At 44.2% G+C, this 27,545-nt stretch overlaps 1 protein-coding gene across 2 annotated transcripts in view; it reads right to left on the bottom strand.

Annotated features, from left to right (window-relative positions):
- CAMK1D (calcium/calmodulin dependent protein kinase ID) overlaps positions 1 to 24,752 on the bottom strand; it is a 233,403-nt gene extending 208,651 nt beyond the window's left edge. For both annotated transcript variants that reach the window (XM_051631184.1, XM_051631178.1), the window contains exon 1: positions 24,408 to 24,752. In XM_051631184.1, the coding sequence (XP_051487144.1) occupies positions 24,408 to 24,499 (92 nt within the window). In that variant the 5' untranslated portion in view covers positions 24,500 to 24,752. The remainder of the gene's footprint in view (positions 1 to 24,407) is intronic.
- Positions 24,753 to 27,545: the final 2,793 nt, after the last annotated feature.

Genomic DNA, 27,545 nt, shown 5'->3' on the forward strand with positions numbered 1-27,545 from the left:
ACCCAGAATAAAACTAAACAAAAATATCCACCCTGCCCAAGTCCTTTGATCACCACTCCAGTTTTAGGTTAGCTCCCCCAAGTTTCTCCACTGATATCCTCTTTTCTGTCTGGAAATTTTGTCTAAGTTCAAGAAAATGGCAATTTGTGCAAGACTTTTGGGATATCCAGAAGTCCTGGTTAGTACAAACACCACATGTGCGTCCATTTAAAAAAGCAACAAAAATCCCCACAATGTACAGTTTCATCCAGCACATGAAACCTCAGCTCCAGACAAGTGTAGTAAACCCATCACATCCCACGTGCAGAGGATGTTCTCAGCACAGCAGACAGTGCATGCACAAACATCTCAAAAGGAAATAGCAGCACTTTAAGTGGTTATATTTGGTCTGCTTAAGGCCTTCCAGGAAGAGAGGATAGAGAGCTTCTGAGCTGGAGTCACTGCTCTTCACTTACTGGCTTGTAAAGCAAATTTTTACTTCCATTGCTGCTTCTCCTTTTGCAGGATGTGTCACACTAGGATCATTAAAAATGAGAGGACAGTCTATACCACAGCCTCTTAATTCACACTCTCTAGACTGGAGTTAGATTTATAAGTGAAAACCATCTGAATCCACCTAATTTCTTTTTGTTTTTTCCTCAGCTGGCTGAAAAGAAAAATGCAAAGGGGAACTTTTTTTAAGGTTTTGTTTTGTTGGGTTGTTGTTTGGTGTGGTTTTTTTCTGCAAAGCAATTAATTTGATCTGCTTTTACAAAAAGATTAATTAAATTGAACCTACAACCAGATCCAGATGAACCAGATCTGACTTCTCAGCACGGGCACCAGAGCTGAGCGGTCTCAGGGTCAGGCAGTCCCAGCTGCTCTCAGCCCTGCAGCTGGTGCACGAAGCCATCTTCTCTCTGAGAAGGTAATTCAATCCCTGCTGTTGCAGGTCAGGTTAAAATTCAAAACCTCAGAAAACCAGCATGTTTCTGGCTCTCATGGCAGCTGAGCAAGGCGACCAGCCTCCCAAGAGCTGCCTCTCGTTGAGGAGGACACGCAGCAAATCACTGCACAAGTGCTGGCCCCAACCCATGCTAGCTCAGCATGTCTGCAGGAAAGAAATACAAAGTATGGCAAGAGGCAAGCACTGATGGATGGTGAAAGTGACTCAGTTGGTATTTTTTATAGGCTGCTGCACAGGAGGTACCCAAAGATCCAGTCCTCTTCCCATGTTGCTTACTAACTTCAGGAGAATCTGGAGCAGGCTGGATTTTGCAACCTCTAATCCCATCATGTCTGCAAAAGCAGTTTGTCTCTTCACATCTGCCTCACGAAATGTTACAGAAAGTTTCAGCAGCTTCACTCCATCAAGGGCCTCATCTTTGGACATAATCATGGCAAATTCCCCAGGGTACAGAGCTTGACATTTGCACTGTAAAAGTTTCCCAGACTTAAAGGAAATTTTCCTACTTGGACAGGATATGTAGAAGGTATGGAAAGAGCTCAGCAATTACTACTGAATCTGGAAAATAGTTTTATTTCTTTGTTTCAGCTGCTACTGCTTAAAAACCAAATATTTTTGAGCTGTCCTCAATCCCCAGCCCCACATTAAGGGAATTAAACCTTCCCAAGAAATGCCTTGAGTGTGGCTGAGCTTGGGCTATAGAAAAAAGGACCCGTGGGTCTACAACCTCTGCTACAGGATTCAAACATTGTGTTTTGACAGAGATTTTCCTCTAGTCTTTCAGAAATACATTATTTTTCTTGTTTATAGTGCAGGTTCTGCTGCAAAACCAAGAGTTTGCACCCAACCAGAGTGTGGTGCATCTGTGTAGCATTTCACAGGCAGACAGGAGATCTTTTGGACATGGTCCCCTCCAGCTGGATATCAGCCAGCCCTGAACTGGAAACCATCTAATGACGTGGTCAGAGCTCTCACACCCTGGAAATGAGGATGCTGATCAGTGCTTCTCACTTTCCTGCAATCCAAGAATGATAAAACTTGTGGGTTTTTTTAATTTTTTCCTTTTTTTTCCTTTTTTGTTCTTTCTGTTCTTATTTTTTTCAGGCCACAAAACCATTTTGTGCAGTGATTTTCCCTTAAAACCATCTAACATGCAACTTAAACTCAGCACATCCAGCTATGACTCATATTTCCCCCACTCTCCTGCCCCTCTCTGATTTTATTTGGCTAGAGTGGGGAGTTGTAGGGGTTGGGTTTTAAATTCCTGTGTGTTCTCACCTTCTAGCCCCCAACTATCCACAAACCCCAGGCAGCAGAATAAGGGTGCAGCAAGGCTTCCTGCAAGAGAGGGTCAACAGTAACATAACTTGAAAGCCAATGGGGCACCAGGCAACCAAAACCAGCCATCACTACCACACTTGACCATCCCCTCACAGAATCACAGAATCGTTCTGGTTGGAAAAGACCTTTAAAATCACTGAGTTCAGCAATAACCTAACTTTACCAACCATTAACCTAACTCTACCAAGTCCAGTGCTTAAACCATGTTCCTAAGCACCACATCTACATGTCTCTTTAACACCTCCTGGAGATTTTGCCAGCTGGAGGATGGCTCAGATGAAGAAAGTCCCGCTATGGAGATGGAGTTTCCATTTCTCATCTGCCCTCACCTCCGCTGACCCTCCTCTGCCAAAACCCCTCTTTCCCTAAAGAAACACCCTGCTGAAGCCATGCTCAGCTGGCTGAGTCTCCCTCCTGGTCAATTTTCCCACACAAAAGCAGAAAACAGGCTCTTCTATCATCTGCAAAACCAGAAGTAAAACCATCCTGGTTTTCTGCATAATGACCCAGAAGTAATTTCAAGCAGATTGGCCACGTTGACGTGAAATCACAGGATCCAAATCACCTTCCAGTGTAAATACCAACTGAGACAAAGGGCAGGCATGTGCTTTAAGAGCTCGTAATCAGTATGAACATGAAAAAAAAAAACCAACACATCACAACTGCAAAGAGTGACAATGACAGCTATTTTCAAGCAAAGGTGGAGTTAATGTTCAATTACTGTGGATGCTGCTTTTGCAGGGCAGAAGTGGATCACACACTGGGTTACAAACCCAGTAGGAGATTCTCACAAAGCAGGTTCTTCAGGAAAACAGCTCAAGTGGTGTAAGTGGGAATCTGTGTGGTTCTCCTTCTTCTTTGCAAGAGCTTATTTGTAAATGACCAACGTTAAAGGAATATCTTATTTGTGTCAAATCCAGGGAGAGAGAACGGTGCTACTGCCACTCTCAGAGACTGTAAAAGCTTGTCTTAAGTTTCCAGTGATAACTGGAAATCTGGCAAGTGAAGTGAAGAAAAAAAGTGAGGAGAGTAAAATTAAGCCCAACAAAAATAATTTTTACTTTTGCTGGCGTTATTTAATGGAAGATTTTACATGCAGTAACAAGACAGGATCCAACTGAGGAAGGAGAAGCTGCTAGACCCATCCCACCCCAGGACAGTTGGATTTAGCTCACAGAAAGGACCCAAGCCTGCACCCGCTGAACTGCCATGAATTTAATTGCCTAGCAATTAATGTGCTGCAAGAGCAGAAACATGAAACACAATCAGTTTTCTCACGGGTGAATACAGACAAATCACATAGCCACATTTTCAAGCTGGCTGTTGATCGAGGCGGCCCAGTTTGAGGCACCTTTGGCCTAATTTCAGATGAATTAATCACCTGCACCTGAGTGCCAGGGCTATTAAATGTTTACTCTCTCCTGTAAGGCTGTGAGCTGGCAGGAAAAAAGCCTTATGGCAGTGTTTATATTATGAGCAGCGTTCGCCCAGCTCAGTCCTCCTCAAACCAGCAGATCAGCTCCCCCACCCTGATGCAGCAACCCTTGGTCTGTGTTTTCAGATGGGGAGGTGTTTCCATCAGCCCCCTCAGTACTGCTGGGACTCTGCTCTTCCATTCATCTCAGGACTCTTAGTGTCCAGGGATGTTACTGAGCTGCCCATAGGTGTACCATACCTATAGGTGTACCATACCTATATGCCATTTAATGACATTTAAGACCCTCTCTGCTATTCCACTCAGCTTTCAGCTCCCACAGGGTGCCCACCTCCAGCACAGCCAGTGTCACCCCTGCTAGCTTCATGTAGCTGTATCAGATACACCGGGACATCCCAAATGACACTGAATGCCTCCATTTAGGCAAAGGGGTCTACTGGAAAGCTGGGAAGGGATTTTTTACAAGGGCTTGTAGTGATAGGACAAGGGGTAAGGGTTTTAAACTGGAAGAGGGGATATTTAGGTTAGATATTAGGAATAAATTCTTTCCCATGAGGGTGGTGAGACACTGGCAAAGGTTGCCCAGGGAAGTTGTGGAAGCCCCATCCCTGGAAATGTTCAAAGCCAGGTTGGATGGGGCTTGGAGCAACCTGGTCTAGTGGGAGGTGTCCCTGCCCATGCAGGGGGGTTGGAACTAGATGATCTTCAAGGTCCCTTCCAACCCAAAGCATTCTGTGATTCTAGAAGTGCATCAGCTCTTGAAGGTGCAGTGAATCTCACCCAGCCTATTTATTGCCTTTTAAAAAAACAGCAATTTCAGGGAAAAAGGAGATTTGTCTGAAAAAAGAATATTTCCCACAACCTCTGCAGATCCTGCAATGCACAAGGTGAAAAGATAACCTGTCCTTTCTTGTATGCTGTTAAGAGTTTTAAAGATCACCAAGTTCTAGTTAATCTCATCAGTATCAGATGAGAACAAACCCAAATTACATGCAAGAAATTCTTTTTGTTCAAGGCCCATTTTATTGCCTCGGGTTATTCTTTCTGCTACAACCGTCTCCCCAGAAAAGCTAAAACTATCCAAAAATAAAATAAATAAAATATTTTTAAAAAACATTTCCTTTGCCTGTGGTGGAGGAAAGTTATTTTTCTGAGCACTCAGAATTTATTTTTAAAGAATTCCTTTATTAAACAGGAACCTATTAATATATTGAGATTTCTTATTGCATTTTAAAGGGTATTTAATGAAGGCTGGTGTTCCCTTGTTGCAGTTTTTATGAAATCAAGAAAAATATTTATGGTGCATCAACAGCCTCCTAAGCTAAATAGTTTTTTCCCCTCTCCCTCTGCCAAGATACTTCTGTGGTGATGTTTTAGAAAATGACTTAGCAGGGCTCTGATTCACACTTGTTGTGGCTCGGTGGTTGGTGGGTACGGGACACCAAGGGCCAAGCTGTGGGGCTGCCCCATTCAGGCAAACCAATATCAATACCTGCTGGGAGAAGTGTCCCAGCAGTGCTGAGGTCTGATCTACAGTCCCCATCCTATCCAGCTGTAGTGGCTGGGGAGGTCTCCAACCCAAAACCATGGGATTTTACAGCTGCCCCAACAAACTCTGGGTGGGATGGCAAACCTGGTCCCTTACATTAAGTAGAAATCATAGAATCACAGAAACATGGGATCACAGAATGCTTTGGGCTGGAATAGTCCTTTAAGATCATCTAGTTCCAACCCCCCTGCATGGGCAGGGACACCTCCCACCAGCCCAGGTTGCTCCAAGCCCCATCCAACCTGGCCTTGAACACTTCCAGGAATGGGGCAGCCACAGCTTCTCTGGGCAACCTGTGCCAGTGTCTCACCACACTCACAGTAAAGAATTTCTTCCTAAAATCTTATCTGAAACCACCCTCTTCAAGTTTGAAACTATCATCCCTCATCTTATTACTACATGGCCCTGCAAAAAGTCCCTCCCCAACTTTCCTGTAGGCCTCCTTCAGATATTAAAAGGTGCTTGAAGGCATCCCCAGCCCTTCTCTTCTCCAGACTGAACAGCTCCAACTCCTTCAGCCTATCTTCATAGCAGAGGTGCTCCAGCCCTTTGATCATCTTCATGGCCTTCCTCTGGTCTTGCTCCAACAGCTCCATGTCCTTATGTTGAGGGCCACAGAACTGGACACTCCGGGGTCTCACAAGAGCAGAGTAGAGGGGCAGAACCACCTCCCTTGCACTTATATGTACAGAAATACAGAGGAGAACCAATCAGGTGGACTTGTTTGTGGTCACCTTTCAGCAGTACATACCTACCAGAAAAGGCATCAAGTACTTAATATTTTGGCTGCTGCTTAAGTCTCTTTGACTTCACATCTCTAATAGGACTTTAGCACCCATGACAATATTCATAAGCAAAACAATCACACACTACGGGGGGTGCAGTTTTAATAAATGTTTTACTGAAATTTGACTTTCCTTAAATCACTATGGAAAATTCACTTCAAGAAAATCTCCAAGCTCACACAAAAGTGCAGTCGTCATATGCTCTGTTAGTGGAGCAGTGGAAGTGTCTTGTAAGAAGTAAAAAGCTGAGCTAATAAAATCTGATCTAAATATTGGGACTCCAATTCAGGAAGACATCAGTGGTTTGCTAAATCACACCTTGTGCAACTCATTATTGGAGAATACCAACATGGTTTCTTGAGCATGGCTGCTCTCCTGCCCATGGCCTGGGTCAGCATCCTTTTCCCCCAGGGCTCCTTGCTTATAGCAGCCATAGGTTGAAGAGCAAACTTATAAGAGACCTACAGCTATTCACCTTCCCTACAAGCTTATAAGAAATGTGACAGGACATCCATCAGCTGGCCCTGTTCTTCAAAGTGGAGAAAGACAGAGTGTTTTACCTTCCAACTATGTAACTTTGCATAATAAAACTGTTTAGACTTCGAGATTTTCCTGATGAATATCAAATGCTCTGTGCCAAATGCTCTACAGCAGCAGCCTTCAGCAGATCTAAATCATGCAGCTTAATGAGAGCCTACTTTCCAATTTATGCACTAACTTTACTTTTTTTTCAGGAACCAGAGAAAAAGAACTGAATGCACTCAACCTACAGAAAGGCTTTTTAGGCAGTAGCACTGTGGTGACTGGAAATACAACTCTATTCCTACTGGATCTCACAGATACCACTTTTTTTCCCAGTTAAGAAGTGGAAATGAAGACATTGCTCCAATTGCATTAATTGGTTTTTGAAGGCTGAACAACCCCAACTCTTTTAGCCTCTCTCCATAGCAGAGCTGCTCCAAACCTCTGATCACTTTTGTGGCCCAGAGGATTCTTCAGGGCAGTAGAAATCCTGATCCACTGCTCTGCAAATCCCACTCTGTTGGCAACATGATGCTAAACCCACTGTTATTTTCTGACTCCCACTTAAAACCTGGAGAGCACAGGAGGGGAAAACTGACTTGCAGCTTTACAGTTCCTTCCAGTTGTCTCCCTAATGTTCCTCCATCAGTGAACCAATGCTGGAAAACCCATCAGGAGGTTGGAGCTGAGAGCTGCAAGATATTTCTGGAAGGTCTTTCTGCCCTGCTGGATTACTCAGCACACTGAAAGATAACAATGGCTTCAGAAAACAAAACACATTTTGGTTGGGTCTGCTCTCTTGTCCTATTTCCAGTGCTTTTGAGACGGAGTAGTCAATCTCTTTTTGGAGTCAGTGGTATTTTTAGGAAAAGGAACAAGTTCTTGCAGAAGTGTGTCCCACACAAAGCACCATCTGCAAAAGGTCAGCATTACAGCTGAGTTCCCAGCACACTCAGATACACCTTAAGGATCACAGGGGAGATTCTTACCATATTACCATGACAAAAACAACACCTTACATAGTACATTTTGAACATCTCACATAGTAAGCTTTAATTAGTTAGATCTCAAAGAGAAGTACAAAGTAGGTCAGTGACTGTTTGACAGATGGGGAAACCAGGCCAGAGAGGTGCTGCAACTTTTTCAAGGTCATAAAAAAGCCTAGTGGCAGTCAGAAATGAAACCCAGGTCTCCCAAATCATTAGCTAGTGCTCTTCCACCCTGCTAGTCTACATAATCTCCAAAGTTCATGACTTTACAAATTCCAACTCCTGATCTTAGTCCAGCTGCAGGTACCAGTGTGGGGGTTCCAGCTATAGGGTACCTATACTGGGAGAACAGCAACAGCAAGAACACTGGGCCAAAGAAACTCATTGGCAAAGTAAAAGGAGAACCTCTGCTTTTGCAGTTACCCTCATGTGAGCTCTAATACACGTGCACAGCCAGGAAGGCTCTCCATATTGAAGTTTTCTACTGAATCCTGCCCAACTACCACAAAGACAACTCCAGCTCAAGGCCAATCCAGCCCTGCTGGGACACCAGGTAATTCAGAGCAATAATCCATTTCTAATACTAAGTGTGCCCATCTCCCTGTCTTCAGTGGTGTTTGGAGGATTCATTTCCCTGCATCACCCCACTTCTCCCTGTCGCTGCCACATGTGAGCAGTGCAGGGAAAGGATTCACAGGCATCTCAAAATTGGCTTAACGCTGTCTCATTGACAGCAAAAGCCAACTCTCACTATTTTTACTGGGAGCAGAGTTAGGCCACGACAGATAAAGCTCAACCTAGATACTTTTTGACACTCGCCTGCACTTGTCGTGACCAGAGAAGTGCCAGGAAGTGGAATTTCAATTGCGTTTCACAGACACAGACATTGCAACTGCAATAAAATCTACCATAAATGCTGATGCCATCTAATAAAAAGGACTCAGCTGAGGATGGAGAGCTAAACTCAACATGACAGTGGGCTACAAAAAAAAAAGGAGAACTTTGTTCTGGACTCTCATGAGACAGCACGCATTCTCCTCCTTGCATCCTCAGCAGACACCTCATCCAGTGTCCATCCAGTATTGCTTTTGCCACCAAAAGCTTCATATCAGAACACACTTGACTACGTTAAAAGCTGACAAGAAGCCCATCAACTTCACAGATACACTAAGTGATACTTAATCTTGACTGTTTGTTAGACAGAGTTTCATGTCAAGGCTTCAGGCAGATCTAAAAGTTTATTCCACATCTCTCTGTGTTTAAGAGCAGCCAACTATAAACCCCAAAGGCTGCTTTTCTCCCAGTCTGGGAGCTCTGATACGTTTGCAGACATGCCAACAATAAATTAAGTGAAATCAACATGGACACAGGGCCTTACTCTTGCCTGAGTGATGCCTTTTGAAATAAACTGTATTAATCTAGACATTAAATTATGGAGATATAAGGTCTTCTCATGTTCAAACTCTGTGCTAATTGATTTCAGAGAAAAAAAAAATTACATAATACCTTCCTGAAACTCTGTAATTTGTCCTTATAGACCATGATACACACAAGTATTCAGAGACACAGCAGAAACAGATGCCAGCAGATGGTATTATCCTGAACAAAATCAATTAAGGACATTTACAATATGTCAAAAGTGCAGCTACAAAAACACAGTGTAGACCTGTACATCTGTTTCTTAATGAAGCCACGAGTATCTGACAGTTAGCCAAGAGCCACAAGATAAAGACTGCAGCAACACCAATAACAGATAAGGAAATACTGTATGCATTCAGATTCTTCAACAGTCACCAGAAAATACAAAATGTTGAGCAGAAACTGAGTAACCAGATAGTGGAAGTCCATATGTCACACATAAATGTAGCAAAAATACAAGCATATGAATTTTTGGTATCACAGATTTTGTAAGGACTGTGATTTTCTCAGAAATTGTAGCAATAGGAGTCATATGGCAATGATAAGAAATACTGTTCTCTTCCATGACACAATCCTACATCTTATTTAAAAGGCTGCTGGGAACCCTGTTACCTTTCCTGAAATAAAAAGTGCTCACAAATCCCTAAAAGCTGCTTAAGACATTTCTGGTGAGAACCCAGTGACATACAACATTAGAGGCATAAGAGAAATGCAGATCGATGCCATCTTGTAGACTATTTAAAACACAACTGGACTGAGGGAATCCCAGAGCTATTTTTACAGGGAACAAAAATATTCTTCAGTTCCCCACGGAGAAGATGAAAGGTGCAAACGTTTCACACAGAGGGGAATAATCTCTTCTGTGCCACAGCTTCATTACCCCATGCTACCTGAGCATATTTGAAGGATGGGGACTCATTTATGAAAGGAAAGGGTAAGACCAGTGAACACCTGCTGCTGAAGATGGTATTTAGTGTCCACTGCAACAGCCCCTGTGACTTGTTGTTATCAGGGGCTACAGACACTCGTTGCTACAAACAGGACTGTCCCAGTCACGGTCTGCTGCAACGTGGTGAAAGGTCTGGTATTAAAATAGATTATCATATCACTGCCCTGTACAACGCTTGTTATTTATCTCCTAGGGACCTCATACCAAGTTTCTCCTACATTTGCTGCCAAATGAATAAAATATTCAGAAAGACTTACATTAAGCATTAAAAAGGGCCTAGGGCCAGGCTTCCTTAAGGACCCTGGAAAAACACAGCCTGAGCACCAAGTGAAAAACATACTTACGTTGTACATCAGAGCAACACATAATTCATTTTTTAGCCAAGGCCCAGACGACAGTCTCATTAGACCAGTGATGGATAAAAGACAAATGATCTGGTGAATAATGTCACTGTGGGCCACGTAGGACTTCATGCAAGCGGTACCACCGAAAACAGATGACTGGGTAGGGATTGTATGGATAAAAAACAAGGCTTTAAGAATTAGTTTCCTGGAAAAAAAAGCACTGTGGATTTGTTATTCATCTGCTTTGTAAATTGATTTTGTCATGTTACCTTGTCAAACCATTGAACAAACTGAATAATTGCTTAAGTAGCTTTGATAGAGATGTGACAGATCATTGAAGCATTGTGATTCTTTGTTCTCATGTATCTCATTAAGAAATTATGATTGGTTCCATTTACAGCTCTTAAGTTGAATTCAGCAACCACTGACACATTAATCCAACCTGGCATCTACCAGTTTTTTATTCTCGGTCAGAAATTGTTCCTGGGGAAGTGGCTTTTGCAAACCATTTCACTGTAGTGGCTGATGGTTTTTTAACCATGCAAGGCAGAAGAAAAAAAAAATGCAATTGACTTCCCTGCTGATTTATAGCATTTATGGAATGAAAAGAAATAAAACTTCTTGTATTTTGTATTTCTCCCCTTCCCCCACCTCCTTGTTGGATGATTATTTTTAATCTGTATTGTTTCATTAAATAAATTCACAACAACATCCCTGCAAACAACTGGGCTGGTAAAAGATGTGAACTGCCCCTTGGGACTTGCTCAGCCCCTTCCTCTTCTGTCCTGCAATTGCAACCTATTCCTCCACAGCCTTGTAACTTCATATTGCTATTTGAAACCTGAGCATAAGGAGCATAAAAAGCTGCTATGCCAGTGTGCTGCTGAGTAGCATAGGCCCTTCTCGACTCCCAGAGGAAAACCTCCAAGCTGTTCTCATCAAAGGCAGAATTTTACAGTCACTTTGCACTGCTACAAATGATTTAAGAGAAAATCAGAAGAGAAACAGGCCTGGTGTGCTCTTGTGTGCTACTCTCTGACTTCAGGAAGATCAATTCAGAGCCAACTCACGAGAACTCCAGGAAGACACTTTACAAGCATCTTCCGAAGCCAAAACTGCTTTTTAAAGTATTTTTATTACCAATCTCCTCTTCTTCCATATTTTGCCTTAGTGTTTAAGTACCAGAATATCTATGCCATTGTTATGTCCCTGGGGGTATTGTTTAAATAACAGCAGAAAAGGGAATTGATTACAGAAACTATCGTACCCTCCACCACAATGACATTTGCAGGGTAGGTTTTCAATCAACACGACTTTGCAAGCCACAACCATAAAGCTGCAGAGGGCAACAAGCCTTTGCCATCACCTGGAGGACACTGGTGCAGACCAGAGTTAAATGTAGTCAGGGAAGATACTTCAACCCCCCCTTCTATGGAGGGGAATCCCTCACAGGCCATCCAAGACAGACCTCCAAGCATCAAGTTCAATGTTAATTCACCCTCCACTTGCTGCGATCAAGTCTGCCCCCAAAAAGGCTCTAATAGACTCCATCTGCTCAACACCACCTTCATTTGCCCACACAAAGGGTGCTTACCTAAACAAATAAAGCCCTTTACTGACCCAAAGGAAGACACTTTGCTGTCTTCCAGCTGTGCTTCCCAGCTGTGTGCTCCTGCAGGATGTGACAACGGCACTGCACCCCACTGAGGGGTTTGTTTCAGATTTAGACAGGAGACAGCATATGTGTTTGAGCAGCTGTGGAGCACTACCAAAGTTATGCTGTGAAAGATGAGAGGAGTGGGAGAAAGCCACTGTCCCCCTTCCATCACTGAAAGCAACTGACTGGTGAGCAAGAGCAGAAGCACAGAACCATTGGCTGCACTCAGTAAATGGAAGCACACAACGAGGCATCACAAAAATGTCTGTCAAGAAGTCACTGCATAGACAAAGGCATTTAGCAATCAGCTAAAACCAGTTTGCATCCAAGGACAAACTGGTCCTCATCTCTGGGGATATCCCCTTACTCAGTTTTGGGTTAGACCCTTTATTAGTGATAATGACACTTAGATGATGTAAGCAGGCATGACTCTCCTGCCTTCACATAAATGTAACCCAAATACGAGGAGAAATTCAAACTACAGAATAAATTAACAATGTTTACAATTTTCTTAAACTGTTTTTACCAAACAGCACTGGGTGTTCTCTATGCATTTATTAATTAAGCCAAAGAACATGCTGTAGGCAAGAAACTAGCACTACATATCACTATATATCACTACATAAATAGTATTTTTAAAGTGTTAGTATATATATATATATATATATACACACACACACACACGCTATATCTACTCATATGTATGTAAAGGGCTCCTACATCTTCATTATAACCACATGGCAATGCAAGACAAAGATGTGACAGCATCCCACCATCTCCAGAGCAAAGACTGGCACTGAAGCTGATGGCCATTTTAGTGGCCCTTGATTGACAATGATGAAGTGTTGCCTTTGTGCACAGTATGATCTATCCTGCCCAAAGGACCCACATCTGTGAATTGTGTATCTTATGAACAAGAAAGGGAACCTAGCTGTCTCTGGAGTCAGTTAAGCTAAAAGGACCTCAATTAGAGGAGTCTCTCTTGGCATTTCCCTGTAGCTGAATCCCATGGCTCTGCTTTGCCCGAGACCTCTCCCTTCTGGCTTTGCTTCACTCACCTGAAAAATGAATGTGCTCTCAGCTTTAGTACTTGTTATGTTCTCTTTCAGCAGTGCCAGAAGAACACACGTTTGCTTTCTGGGCACAAATCATCTCAGCTGTCACTCAGGAATCCTAGAATCACTTTATTTTCTTTCCATTAAAAAGGAAAGATTCTTCAGAGAAACTCATTCAACAGACTTGCCTACAAAAGCTCTGTGAAAATTTTTTTCAGGGTTTTTCTCTTAAGAGCATAGAATTTATGTCCATGACATAAATTACATGGCTACAGCCAGGAAAATTAGTAATATTACTGCAGATACACCTTAACATATCCAAGAGCAGAAGCCTCACTGCAGCCTGCAGTACCTGTATGCCCTCTGTCTATGCTTTTGAGAACCCCATTTTTTTCAGCTCATTTCTTGATAACATTCTCCCCCAACATCCAAATATACAGCCTTCTGCTATCTAAAAAGCATAAACCCTAAGTTAAATCTGTGACATGAAACATCAAGTTATTCCTCTTGTGCCAGGAGTCACACCATTAGTCTGCTCCACACATCTATATTTAAGCACCTTCTTTCTCAGTCTTTTTCTCCCTCTTGTCTCCTTAAAGAAGGGGACAGGAGCAGCAGTAGTAGGTTTTGTGTTGAGTTTTTGGGTGGGTTTTTTTTTTACATTTGTGAGCATTTTATGTTGGGAAGGAGAACTTGTTTGCTTTGTAATATTCAGGTTGCTATGTAATTAAGCTAGAGAAGGTGTCTCAAAACACTGTGGCTTGGACTCCAAGAAGGAGGTGCTGTTTTTAATGATGATCAGCAGCAGCCCTTGGAGAAGCTCAATGGTGTCAGATTTTCCCCTCAAAAAATGTTGCATCTCTTGAACACATTAATTACACCCCTATGGCAAGAAATCCCATTAATGTAGAGTTGTGAGGCTCATGAAGATTCGAGAGCTTTAGACAATCTTCTAGGTACCTCAGGCCAAAGGAAAAGATAAAGCCCTTGAATTTGCTCAGGTACTGTGAAAGAAAACAGGGTAGGGAGAATGAAACAAGTTTAATACGTTCACAGCATCTTCTGCCGTTGGCAGCACACACCAGGCACTGAAATATCCCAAGCACTGCAGGCTTCATGGCTGGGCACATCGTACTGATTTACTCAGGCTGAGGGGCAGGAGAAGGTAAGAGTGAGCAGTGGGAGGGAACCTCGAAGCCAACTCAGTGTAACAGTGAAGGATTGTTCAGGGATGCTCCAGCAGGCTCACTCAACTACGTCGGAATTTGATTAGCAACTTGTGCCTTCCCCAGAGGAGTTTTCCATGTGGCTTTACTAAGTGTTCGTCTCCCCTCGCACCCAGCTGCCTTCTATGTTGTTTGGATTTTGCTATGTCATTTTGGGTTTTCCACAGTTTTAACAGCCTTAGAGAGTTGGGGCTTTTCAGCCTGGAGAAAAGATGGCTCTAGGGAGACTTCATAGCAGCCTTCCAGTATCTGAAAGGGCTGCAGGAAAGCTGGGGAGGGACTTTTACAAGGGCTTGTAGTGAGAGGACAACAGAAAATGGATTAAAACTGGAAGAGGGGAGATTTAGGTTAGACATCAGGAATAAATTCTTTAGTGTGAGGGTGGTAAGACACTGGAACAGGTTGCCTAGGAAAGCTGTGGATGCCCCATCCCTGGAAGTGTTCAAGGTCAGGCTGGATGGGGCTCTGAGCAACCTGGTCTAGTGGGAGGTGTCCCTGCCCATGCAGGAGGGTTGGAAGTAGATGATCTTTAAGGTCCCTTCCAATCCAAACCATTCTATGATTCTATGATTTTCATCCAGGGGTTTTGCTCATTTCAGCTGTTGCCCATCACAGGGGGGATGGCAGGATCACAGCTAATGAGTTTGGCTGGATAGTTGAAGCCTGGTTGAATCCTGTTCCCTTGAATTATTTAAGCTGGGATGGGAGGATGGGATCCTGCTGGGAGTGATCCCACATCGCCCCAAGCACCACCAGCTCTTTATAGCTCTGGAAGACCTCAATTCCTCTGAGCATCTGAGAAACAACACAGCAACAAAGCGCCCACGCTGTTACCAACAGCATACAGACAGCACTTTGCATCTTCAAATCTTAACCAGTAAAACCCAATTGTATGTGATGTCCCTGGGTGAATCACATATAAATAAATACATGTTTAAGACATTGGTGCTGACACAGTGCCCACTGTTAAAAGAAGCAGGACGGTCCTCTGTGTAAGGCTGAAGATAAGAGTCAGGCTGAGCTCTGGGTTTACAAGCAGCACACTTGCTTGTCTCTAACAAAACAGTGTTGCATTTTTGTCTTATTTATTTAGATTATAAGTTCTTCTGGGTACAAACAGTCTTTGACTCTGGTGCTTGTAATATTCCTAGCTCCACAGTGCCTGTTCTCATTTGAGGCCAACAAAAGGCACAGTAACAAAACCCCCAAATATTTTAGACCCTTACTGTTTTGCTCACAAGTGTCCGACACTCAAATACCCACCAACTTCTCAGCCTTTGCAAATCTTTACATTTAAGCATGAGGAGCTGTGCTGTTTTGTTTTGCACTACCCTCAAAAACCTGTCCATTTCTGTGACCAGTAATGTAGCTGGAGGGAGGACGGCCACATTTCTCCAGTGCATGTTCCATCAGGTCAGCAGGCAGGTTTTTAAGACTCTGCTCAGCTGAAATATACCAATGTCACAGAATGACTCTGCAGCACTGGGTGGTACTGTCTTAATGGAGAAACCTGCGATGTCTGAGGAGCTCTTAGGAAGACCTGCAAATCTTCACATGCCTCCACAGATGAACAAGGATGGTACTAATGTCCTTACTCTCCAACCTGCTACACCAACCCTCACCAAAAGAAGCACAGAAGCTAAAGGCTCCCAGACATCAGGCTTTTTCTATGGGTCCTGACCTCATTCCAGTCCCACCAGCTATGGATGAAATGTCTCGGTCCTCTGTATGTTGACACCTGAGCATCAGATGTAATTCTCATATTTTGGGTACTTAGGCTTGAAAGAATATACCTTCAAATACTCTGCCTACATTAGGGAGAGTGTTAAGAGCAGGACAAAGAGAAGAAACCACAGCAGGCAGAAAGAATGCAAAGGGTCTAGGGGAGAGACACCACAGGTCTGCACCCTGTTGTTGCCAATGGTAAATGCTTGTGTTCAATTGCATCATTCTAAGCACCTCCCTTTCCTTCCTCCTGGAAACTGGAAGTAGACTGAAACCATTTAGTTTACCTCCAACTGGGAATGTAAGAAAATCAAAACAAAAATAAAAATAAAACCTCAACACATCTAAGCCAGCATGTTTTCTCTCAGGCATTTCTTCCCCTTTCAACTCTTGAAAAACATATTTTAAGAACCATCTTTGTGGCACAGCAGTCCACTTGTCCAAAACTGTTGATGTGTTAAATGTGACACAGGATATTGCCCAGGAAAGGAGAAAGCAAAATCCCTGATCTATTGTCCAGAGGATCTCCAGCCCTGTGGCTCAGCTGTTCTACACACATCAGATCCAAAAGAGAGCTTCCCAGTAGTTTCTTCTTAGCACATCCAGTGTTAACAAGAAATAGAAAAAAGCTTTTTAACTGAGCCAAAAAATTCTTCTAAAGAATATTATATTAATTTAACCTCATACAATCTGTTTGGTGAGTAATTCTGGCATAAAACTCAACACAGAGCTTTCAACATGAAAACATCAGTGAAGAGCCTTGAAAAGTTTATTAACAATCTGTTATTTATAGTTTTATTTATAAAAAATGATTGACACAACATTCAGAGGAAAATTATAGGAATCGCCAAGTCAGATAAAAAAACCCATCAGTGTCAAGATTTGATAGAAAGGTTCTAAGGAACAGTATGATTGATAGAAAAGATAAAATATTCCGATTGCTAAGCTATTTGTCATTCAGGAACAGCTCAATCACACACATGTGTTTGCAAATTATTGTTATTGTTGTTAATTATTATTTACAGAAAAGCACTGAAATGTAAGGTGGTTTGAATTCCAATGAAAATGACAGATAGTTGCCCTGAGGAACTTTTTACCCCTCCTTTCACTCACTACCTGTTTACCAACAGTGCTCATTTAGTCTCAACTTGTTTTCATGTTATCTAAAATGACTAGAAAATTAGGTCCTATTAAGTAATCATGAATATAAACTGTGACTCACCAGTTAAGTGAATACCATTACTGCCAATAAATTCAGAATCCTATTATTAATACTTGTTATTGTCAAGCAAACCAAACAATGCAACTTTATTCAATATTAATTGTATCCCTGGATGCTTGAAAGGATTAAATAACTCCAACCAATATTCTGCATGTAGTCAGGAGAATTGTGTGTGAAGGGCAACAGTAATTCAGGTCAGTTGCCAAGGTAGAGACAAAAAGAGACAAAAAAAGAAGGAAAAAATACATACAGAGATATTTCAGCTCCTATGTGAAAGCAGATGGAGGGTGAAGGAAGCAGACAGGCTGCTCCAGATGGTGGGAGCGGTGGTGAAGAAGGCTCTCACACCCACTGTGTTGTGGCTGTGATGGGAAGGATAGACTTCTGGTTAAAGGATTACTGTAGGACTCCAAAGTCTTGGGTTCAGCTCCATCCACTACCTTTCCACCAGATCTTCAGACTCTCTGGGTTTTGCTTGTTGCAAGCTGTAGGGTGTCAGCTATCTCTGTGGCTGACAAAAAATACCAGCAGTTTTATGCAGGCTTTCCCTGAGCACACATCTCCATAGCTGCAGTCCACAGTTGTGGACTCAGTATTGGTTATACTGAGGTCCTGAGTAATAACATTGAGTTTCAGTCTTGTCAAGGATCACATTTTCATAGAATCACTTTGACTGGAAAAGATCTTAAAGATCATCAAGTCCAACCACTAACCTTGCGCACTGCCAAGTCCACCACTAAGCCGTGTCCCTCAACACCACCACATCTACATGGCTTTTAAATACCTCCAGGGAAGGTAACTTAACCACTTCCCTGGGCAGCCTGTTCCAGTCCCTGACAACTCTTTCAGAGAAAAAAATTGTTCCTGATATCCAATCTAAACCTCCCCTGGCACAACTTGAGGCCATTTCCTCTCATCCTATCATTTGCTACTTGAGAGAAGGGATCAACTCCCCCCCATCACTACAACCTCCTTTCAGGTAGTTTTAAAGAGCAATAGGGTCTCCCCTCAGCCTCCTTTCCTCCTAAACAACTAAACAACCCCAGTTCCCTCAGCTCCTCCTCATAAGACTTGTACTCCAGACCCTTCACCAGCTTTATTGCCCTTCTCTGGACACACTCCAGCCCCTCAATGTCCTTCTTGTAGTAAGGAAACCAAAACTGAAGCCAGGATTTGAGGTGCAGCCTCACCAGTGCTGAGTACAGGGGGACAGTCACTGCGCTAATCCTGCTGGCCACACTATTCCTGATAGAAGTCAGGATGCTGTTCCCCTCCTTGGCCACCTCAGCAAAATCTTCCTAAGCCCTGTGCAAAAATTAGGTGGGGAGAAAAGCTCAAGTACCCTGTTACAACCCTACCCAAGCATCTCACTGTCACCTTGCCAGTCAAGCACACTTTTTGGTCGCACAGGCATGCAGGTGAGCAGTATCCTCCAGTAGCAGGGAGCTCAAACTATGCAAAGATGTTCTTGAAAGAGAACAGCCTTGGGAAAAAAAGATAAAAGGCAAAAAGAGGTAAAGTATCAAAACTAGTAGAAAATAAGGCTCATGAAGGAGGAGTGAGCATATCTGTGAGCTGAAAATACAGCAAACTGGGTGTCTCCAAACCATCTATTTACCTGAAAACCTTTGATTATTGAGTATTTTGGAATCTTATTTTTACACAGTGAAAAAAAAAATTGACCTTTATGCTACGCTGTTGCCCCTAACAAGCAGTGTCCAAAACACACCCATGAACCATGCCTGGAGAGCTGACAAAAAACCCATCCCTTCTCTTGCAGTCTTCTCAATGAGCCTTTAAATCCACTGGTCATCTTGCTTTTTGTTTTTTTCCCCATTTCAATTCCAGCTGAACACTCAAACCTGTTATTTTCTGTAACTGTTCAAGGGAGACCAACAATCCACATTACAAGATACTACAATCCACATTGCAAATAATAGGGACTCGTTATTTTTTAAGCCTCCAAAACCACACTGGATAGTAAACTATGCCACACAATAGCAACCAGAATTACTTAGTATAAAACAAATGTGTCACCAAAAAGGATCCTTAACAGTATTTTTCTGCTTGCCTAGAGTGCAAGAACTAAAACATCTGAGTTGATTCACAGCATTAAGTTAAAACATTAACACCTGGACCTCAGCTCTTGCCGTTCCTCCCACAGATGCTAGAGAGGTGCTGTAGATACCAGGCACCTCTTAGCACAAATTATCCACATTTTGATTGTAAGAAGCCTGGAGTTACAGATCTTAAGGTCAGAAATTACGATGAAACATCTTCCTCTGTAAACATGGACAAGCAGCTCTTTCCTGCAGGAAGCCTGAAAGCTTTTAGATGGCAAAAGGATTTTTTTCTAGCAAATCACCCCAGAGCAGATGGGAACCACTTGCCTTCATAGTTTGCCATCAGCCTTCCCATGGAAAACATGTGCCTTAACTTCAGCCCTTTGGGACATGTGCCTTAACTTCAGCCCTTTGGGACACTATATTTTCTCCCCTAGAGATATTATTTAACAAGAAATGCTTATTCAGTGTAAAACCAGTGATGATTTGTTGTGCTGAATCCAACACAAGTGCTTTTGGCACTGGGTTGATGAGAAGGGAAGATCTTTGACCAGAGACAAATAGATTTGGAGACTACTGGTCCCTCCCAGCCCCTCCTCTCTACATGACAACTCAAATGCACAGGGCATCCCTGCCATGACCTTCAGCATCTGCTTACCAGTGGAAGCTGAGGCTGACTGTCTGGCCTCAGGCATGTCTCCTCCATTAGCCTTGTCCCCCGTGAGGGTGTGAGCAACCAAGAACAGATGAGAGCATGAGGTGGACCACCTCATGAAAAGCCTGAGTGTCAGTGTGAGACTGCATGCATGGGAAGATACCATGAAGGAGGGGAGAGGACAAAAACACAGGAGACAGGACCTAAGGGTTTGTGACAATGTGTGTGCGTGTATGTCTGTGAGAGAGAGAGAGAAAGAAAACTGATGTGAGAGTAGGACATGGAGTGGCGTCATTTCACAGCATGAATGAGCACCATGGGTGCAGAGAAGACTCATGAAGAGCACCAGGACCCCATCAGTGGCATAAGAGTATGCAAGAGACAGAGGACACAGATGAACCAAAAATTATGGTAGATTCCCTGAGAAAAACAGAACCACCTGTACATTTTCTCTAATTCTATTTTAGGAAAGTACTAGACACGTCATTTTTAAGTATATTTGTCTTCCTACCCAGCTCTTACTATGTTATGACTATACCCATGCAAGTCCCTGTGTTATCATTACTAAGCTCGAAGGAATTTACTACATAATTTTTAAGAACAGCATCAGTATTTCCATAGTTACTAAGCTTGAGCCTTTCTAAATATTTTAACTTCATCATAACTCTAATGTCAATAAGGCCTAATGACAGACACCTTAGAAGTGTGGGGCTGATCCAATTAGGCAGACAAAATGATTGCAGGCTTTTCCTCTTCAGCTGGTGGGTGACATGGGGTATATTATTACTTCTTGGAATGTCAAAATCTGAGTTTAAAAATGCCTTCGACATCATATAATTTAAATACACAGAAAAAAAAATTATATTTCAGTGATCACTCATCTTCTTATCAGATTCCTGTTGTTGTTAAGTTTCACATCCCTCAAGGGCTGGAGCAGAAATCCCCCTCTCCTGGCAGGCCTGTGAGTGGAGTAGAGCTACAACAGGTGAATTTGTGGATATTTTAAAAGATGAGGAGTTAGTCAGATCCTTTTCTTTCCTCAAGCCAAGCTGTTTTGACTTGGAAGAGACTCCAAATTTCATCATCTGAGGATGTGGCCCACTGCTATGATTTAATTTTATCCTTGATTCACTTTGTGTATTTCTTCCTAGCTACTTTTTCAAGACCTGTAATTTCACTTTAAAGGCTTAGTAGTGAACAGGTCCAATTTCAAGAAGAGGCAGCCACCAACCCTGTCCATACAGAGTGTGGTTCACTGCCCTGTTACTGCAGCCCAACATGGATCAGCACTGCCAAACTAAAGCAGCCCAAGATATAATCATTATATATTAATATATTTTTATATTTTATTTATTAAATACTCTATTTTCTTTCTTAACGTTAACAAAATATTTCATCTACACTCTGGTACCCAAGAGGTTGCAGCCAGAAATGAAGACTGCACATGCTTAGGGGTTGCATAAATTCAAAAAGGAGGGCATATACAGGTTTGGGTACCATCTGAGCCAGCCACTGCATTGCTGGCAACTTCTTTAGGAAAACACTGTTGCCCAACTGCACTGAGAAAACAGCATGGACCTCGGCCACCAAAGGCAACAACTCTTTGGGTGGAAAAGGCTACTTTTCTACATTTGGAGGTGAAGTCCAATTCAAGATGCCTATTTCAGTATCAATGCGGCGGGACATGATTTACAGGGACACGTAAATAATTAATCCCAGAGCTGGAAGAGAGAGCTGAGTAGTCATTAGAGGTTCCTTGAAGCCCAAATGATAATGATTAACCAAGTTATGAACTTTTTAATAATTCCAGCAATTTCAGCTCTCCCATGTTAAAGATCTGCTGAGAAGCTTGTATTAAGACAAAAGACTCCTGCCAGGGAACAAATCCTTACTAGGATATACACATAGATTTAACATACACAAATCAATGCACTGGACATGAAATGTGTTTTTAAAATTTCTCTTTCACTTTCTTCCCTGATTTGGGGGTTTGGTGCTTTTCTTTCTCTAACCAATTTTATCACAGAGAGTTAAAACTGCTGCATGAAAAAGGGCTGCTTTTCTGTTAAAAGTGCTTGTAGTACTTGGCATCCTGGAATGGAAGGTGACAGAGAAATGCACAACACAACCACTGCACTAATCCAGTGCATCTCATCTAATGTGCCAAGTTTTTCACTCCAAGCCCACCCATGCTAGAGAAAAATCTATTAGACAGAAAGATCAGCCGATGGATATCCAACATGGTTCAGCATTACAATGCAGGAGGGGTCAAAGCAGCTTCTATCCCTGCCCCTAAATAATGCCAGTGAAAAACATTTTGGTCCAGATGCTTTAAAGCTATTTAGACTTTTGTTTAACTCCTACTTCAGTACTTTTCCTATCAATAACTAAGAATGTGTCCCATCCTTTGGACTCTTGCACACTGTACATCTGCTGCTTGAATCAGTGAACAGCCCTTCACTGCCTTCAGTGGGAACAGAGCAAGTACTTTAATGATTTGCACAACAGTGGCCGACATTTTTTAGAAGTTTCACACCCTGGTAAATTACACCAGAGCTGGTAGGAACTGCAGGTGCTGTGCTGGTGGGCGGCCAAAGACAGAACCAAAACTCAGATTCAAATCTTCTAATTATCAGCCTGCTCTCCGAAACTAAGAAATGCACAACCAGAAGGCAACTGATGTGTAGGCTGCTAAATGCACACACATTCATCATTAACATGGCTATCTCTGGAAAAAAAAAAAACAAAAACAAAAACAAAAACAAACCAGCTCTATTTTATTTATACAGGCCCAGGTTTGCAAACCAGTTATTTTCATTTTCTAAAACTTTCTAGATTGACTGTTCAGCCAAGTTTAAAACTTCACAGCTTCCACTCTCACCAGCAATTACTTACTAATCAAACTGTGAGGGTAACACAACGGTTAATCGTTTGAGACACTAATTGGCCATGTTTAATGAATTTAATTTGCAACAGCCATGTTAATGTGCATAAGTCTAACCAACTTTACCTTCTTTGGGACCTACACCTGCTCTCATTAACTTCAGTGGGATACAGATCGAGGCCACAACATTCATTCTTTCTGCACCTCTTCAGTGTCACATATTAACCCTCACAGATGGCTTCGTACACAACAACCAGGAAGATATCAGAGAGTTGTATAATGGAAACCATAGCACACTGTCCTCTGCTGCTCTAACAAATCTCTTTGCTCTTCCACTCTCCTCTCAACACCCCTTCGCTCAGGAAGGGAACCACCCGCCTAAGGTGACAAGCAGGGACACATCTCTCCTGATACTAAATTCTGACAGCAAAAGCTCAATGAAGGTGACGAGACCACAATGCAACACTTAGGTCTTAGGCTGCACTTTGCTTCTTCAAAGACCTGGAAAGATACTAATTTGATGTGCTAAGTCAGCGTTTTTCTGAGGGCTGCGCTGCCTGCTCATCCCAGCGGAGCTGCGTGACCCACCTCCATGTCAAATGACCAGCCTGATTCTTACTCCCAGTTTGTTGACAGAAAACTGGTGAGCCCGTGAACCAGAAATACTCTGTTTAGTGAGAGCCCTCCCTTGGAAACAGAAAGAAACGGAGATAATTACAGTCGAAGCTCGCTCAGCCGTGTTTTGGAAGCGGGACCCAGAGCACGGAAAGCACCGCTTGGGATTAACGACGCTTCGTTTGGGAGATACCCTGAAAGTTGCAACGAAAGCGGGGGGTGGGGGGGGACAGCACCGAAGAGCATTCCCGGTGCAGCTGAACTCTCACTCCAGTGGTCTGTACATACAGCAGCCCATGTGCTGAACTCCTTCAGCACTCCCAGCAATCAACCACTACGACATCCTACGAGCAAAAATGGGAACAAAAATAAAACTCCCTGCTCAGCCGAAAAAGCACCAGCCTGCACCCGCTCCCCTGCACCATCTGCGCATGTTTATTCTCAGCCTTCTGAAAAAAAAGAAAAAAACAACAAAACAAAACAAAAAAAAAAAAAACCCAAACCGCACTCTAACGTTTTACTAATCTTTCTGCCCCGCCACTATAAATAACAGGAATAAACCCCAACACAGTTAAGCACCGTAGCTAAAACGCATCCAATCCACTCCGATTATTCCTGCTCGTCTGTCCACGAATAGCTGCAGCCCTCGGCTTCGGGGGGAAAGCGTGCGAGTCAGACCGCGTTTATTTACAGTTGCACTGGCAAGAAAAAGCCTTTCCCCATCTCCTCATTCTATGAATATTTTAAAACACCTTTTCCCCGTTGTTTTTTTTTTTCTCTTTGGCTGGGGGCAAAGGAGGGGGACTGAGCCCAGCCGTTAGCTTTTCCTCCGTGTTTCCAGATCGCCCTGACTTTTTGCTCGGAGGGATGAGAGGGGCGCGGAGGAGCCACGATGGGTGCACACGAGAAAACACACACACATGGACGCACACACACACCCGCGGGTGATCCGCGCATCCCCGCGGAGAAAAGCCCGCCCCGCTCCGCGCACCCCCGCCCCCATCCCGCAGCCATCCCTTGACCTACGTCCCCAGCGTCTCCTTGAACTCGAAGATCTTCTTGATGTCCTCCGCTTGCTTCTTCCAGGAGCCGCCACCGTCCCCGTTCTCCCGGGCCATGGTCGCGGCGCGCAGCCCCGCGGATGCCGGACAGCACCGGCGAGAGGCTTTTGCTTTCTCTTCTGCCGCGGCAGCAGCGGCGGCTGCTACTGCTGTTCCTCCTCCTTCTTCTTGTTCTTCTTCTTCTCCTCCTCCTTCTTCTTCTTCCTCCTCCTTCTCCCCTTCCTCCTCCTCCTCACACTTCCTGCCCGCCGCTGCTTTTATTTCCTCCGCGCTCCGGCGGGCTCCGCGAGTGTCACTTTTCCTGGGCTATTTCCTCCCAACTTTCTCTGCCCCCCCCTCCCGCCTTTCCCTCCTCTCCCCACCTCCGCGCCCCCCCGCGGAGTCACTCCCGGGGCTGCCCCGTCCCTCCCTCCTTCCGCGCCCCGCGCAGCGGCTGCGCGCACCCTGGTCTGGGGGTCACTTTGATCCCGGACAAACCCACCCTGAGAAAAAAACCCTCTTTTTATCTTTTTCTTTTGTTTTTCTTTCTTGTTTCTTTTCTTTTTAGTTATTGCTGTGGTGTTTGTTGTTGGGGTGGTTTTTTTTGAGGGGTGTCACTGTTTCTTTCCCCCCCCTCCCCGTGCGGAGCCCCTTGGGATGCCGAGCCTCCCGGGCACGGTGCGGAGAGGTGCGGAGAGGTGCGGAGCGGCCCCGCCGGCACCGGGAGCAGCGGCTGTGTGCGGTTGTTATGGCAATGGGAGAAGAAGGAGGAGGAGGAGGAGGAGGAGGAGAAGGAGGAGGAGGGAAAAGGAGGAGGCAGCCCCGCCGCTGCTCTGCTGCCTGGCGCTGCCCCTCCTGACTGAATGACTGGAGATAATTCGCATTGCACCAAAACCGCGCACGTCAAACGGGAGGGGAGGGAAAGCAAAGGGGGGGGGGGGGGGGGTGTGGAAATAATAAAAAAATTAAAAGCCACAGCACGAGCAGCCGGGCTGCCTGGCTGGGCGCTCCGCCGGGACGTGCCGGGATGCGCGGGGGCAGCCGGTGCCCACCTGCCCGGCGCTCACACACACGCTCCTGGGATGCAAAAACTGACCTCCTGGCAAGGGCCACCCTCACCTAGCACAGCCCTCGGTGCACCCAGTGAGACAAGGAGCACCCAAACAGCGGGGTCAACCCCCGGAGCAGCACCCAGCCCCGAGGCAGCTGGATGGGCTCCGCGCAGCCTTGGCACCCAGCCCACCGCGCCCGCACAGCGCTCCAAGCCGGGCACGGCACACACACGCGTGGCCCTGCTGAGATGATTGCTAAAAGTAGCTTTTTCTTGGCGATGCTGAGACCTCTAGTGTCGTCGCATCGGGCATGGGCTGAGCTCTGAGGCGAGGCGACAGGCAGGATGCATCAGACACATCCGAGAAAACGATAGTCTAGACTAAGAGAGAGACAGGTAATAACACTGGGCTTCAGTTTCAGAAGGGGCGAGACGCTAAAAAAAAAGTGCAATTCTTTTGGGACACCCAAGTTAGGCAACTAAATCTGAGCCCTCTCTGCCGGCGGGTACAGACACTCCTCTGCCCTGGGAGCAGCTCCAAACCGGCTCATCAAATTAGGTACCTGAAAATAAATCCTGATACAAGCAGCTGAATAACATTTACTTAAAACCAGAAGTAGCTGTATGCACATAACTGTTTAACGTGTGTCGTGTCCACTAACAGATTCCTTCAAATTCTGCTTCCAAAGCTGATTTGCCAGATTTCTCATCATTTATGAGTAGAATTGATAAGATGCCAGCCTGCGAGGCTTCCCCTGGCCCTGGGCTGAGCTGTGCCTCCCAGTTCAAAGGCGATGTGCCGGAGATGGAGGTAAGAGGAGTCTGAAGGTGTAAACTTGGAGGAGATGCTGGGGTGTTTGGGCAATGCTACCCTCTGCTGGGCAGAGCCACTCGGCTTAGCCTGTGCCAGTTCCTGCCATTTATTACTGCACCCCTCTAATTCGATGGGCCATCCCACCACACGGCCAGCCTGAACAGCCCGGGATTTCCTGCAACGGGTGCTTACTTTGAACAGCTCCTTCTGCTCCTGTCTTATTCCCATCCTCTTGCTACCCTCAGGATTTCCTTCATTGCATGATCCTTACAACCTGCTCTGTGGCAATGTCACCAGGAGTCCCCAAGCAGGCTCTCCATGCCACTGCATGCCTGGGAAATGAAAGATGGGTCTGACCTAAAAAGATGCAGATGACACCCAAATCCATGTTTCCCTTCAACCCATACCACTGTGATATTTTGTGTCTTTTTCACTCATAAATCACAGCAAAAATGCCACACTGTTATTTGGATTTGCTGGATGGGGCTACTGAACATAACTTCATGTCTTCAGAAGACTGAGAGGGCTCAAGGCCAAAAAGAGCAAGTGTGATTGTCTGCCCTGACCTCTAGCATGACTGAGGCCAAAGAGCTTAATCCATCTGGATACAAGCACTGTAACTCATTCTGGAGCCATGGCACACAAAAACCATCCACTACTATTATTTATGAAGTCACGTTGGTCCCTGCAGCATCACATTTTAATCCCACTGCACAGACAATATTGCCTATTTTTTTACTCTTGCTTTCAGCAGGTAAAAATTCTACTTAAATTTGCTCAAATAGTTTCCAATGCAGCAATTTCTCAGCATCAAAATCGTATAAGGTAAAGTACATGGCAGCCTGTAAATCTAAGTTCTCTTTCCCTTATTTAACCTGCATCTTTAGCATCATATGGATGGGGGGAGGGGGGGTCTTGAGATAAAATTACTTGTATTTGAAGTAACTGGTAATACAGAAATCTCTGGAGTTTTAATGAGAAGTGTATGGGATGCTCCTATTAGGCAGGGACCACTGGCACAATAGACTGTAACAGCCCCTTCAGAGTTATTACAGGCTGTCATGTCAGGCTGAATTTAGGGAGTCTGTATGCTTGACTGACAAGCTCCTGCAGAGCTATTGTAGCTAGCTGAAATGCAAGTATTTTTTAAAAATGAAAATCTTAGATGAAAAGTTCTCTCCCGAGTGGCTGCGTATGGCAGGGGGTGCTGCAGCAACGTGGCTCCGTACAGCTGGATTCCATGTTTCATTGCATACAAC

The sequence above is a fragment of the Apus apus genome, chromosome 1, assembly GCF_020740795.1.
Source record: "Apus apus isolate bApuApu2 chromosome 1, bApuApu2.pri.cur, whole genome shotgun sequence".
Taxonomy (NCBI): Eukaryota; Metazoa; Chordata; class Aves; order Apodiformes; family Apodidae; genus Apus; species Apus apus.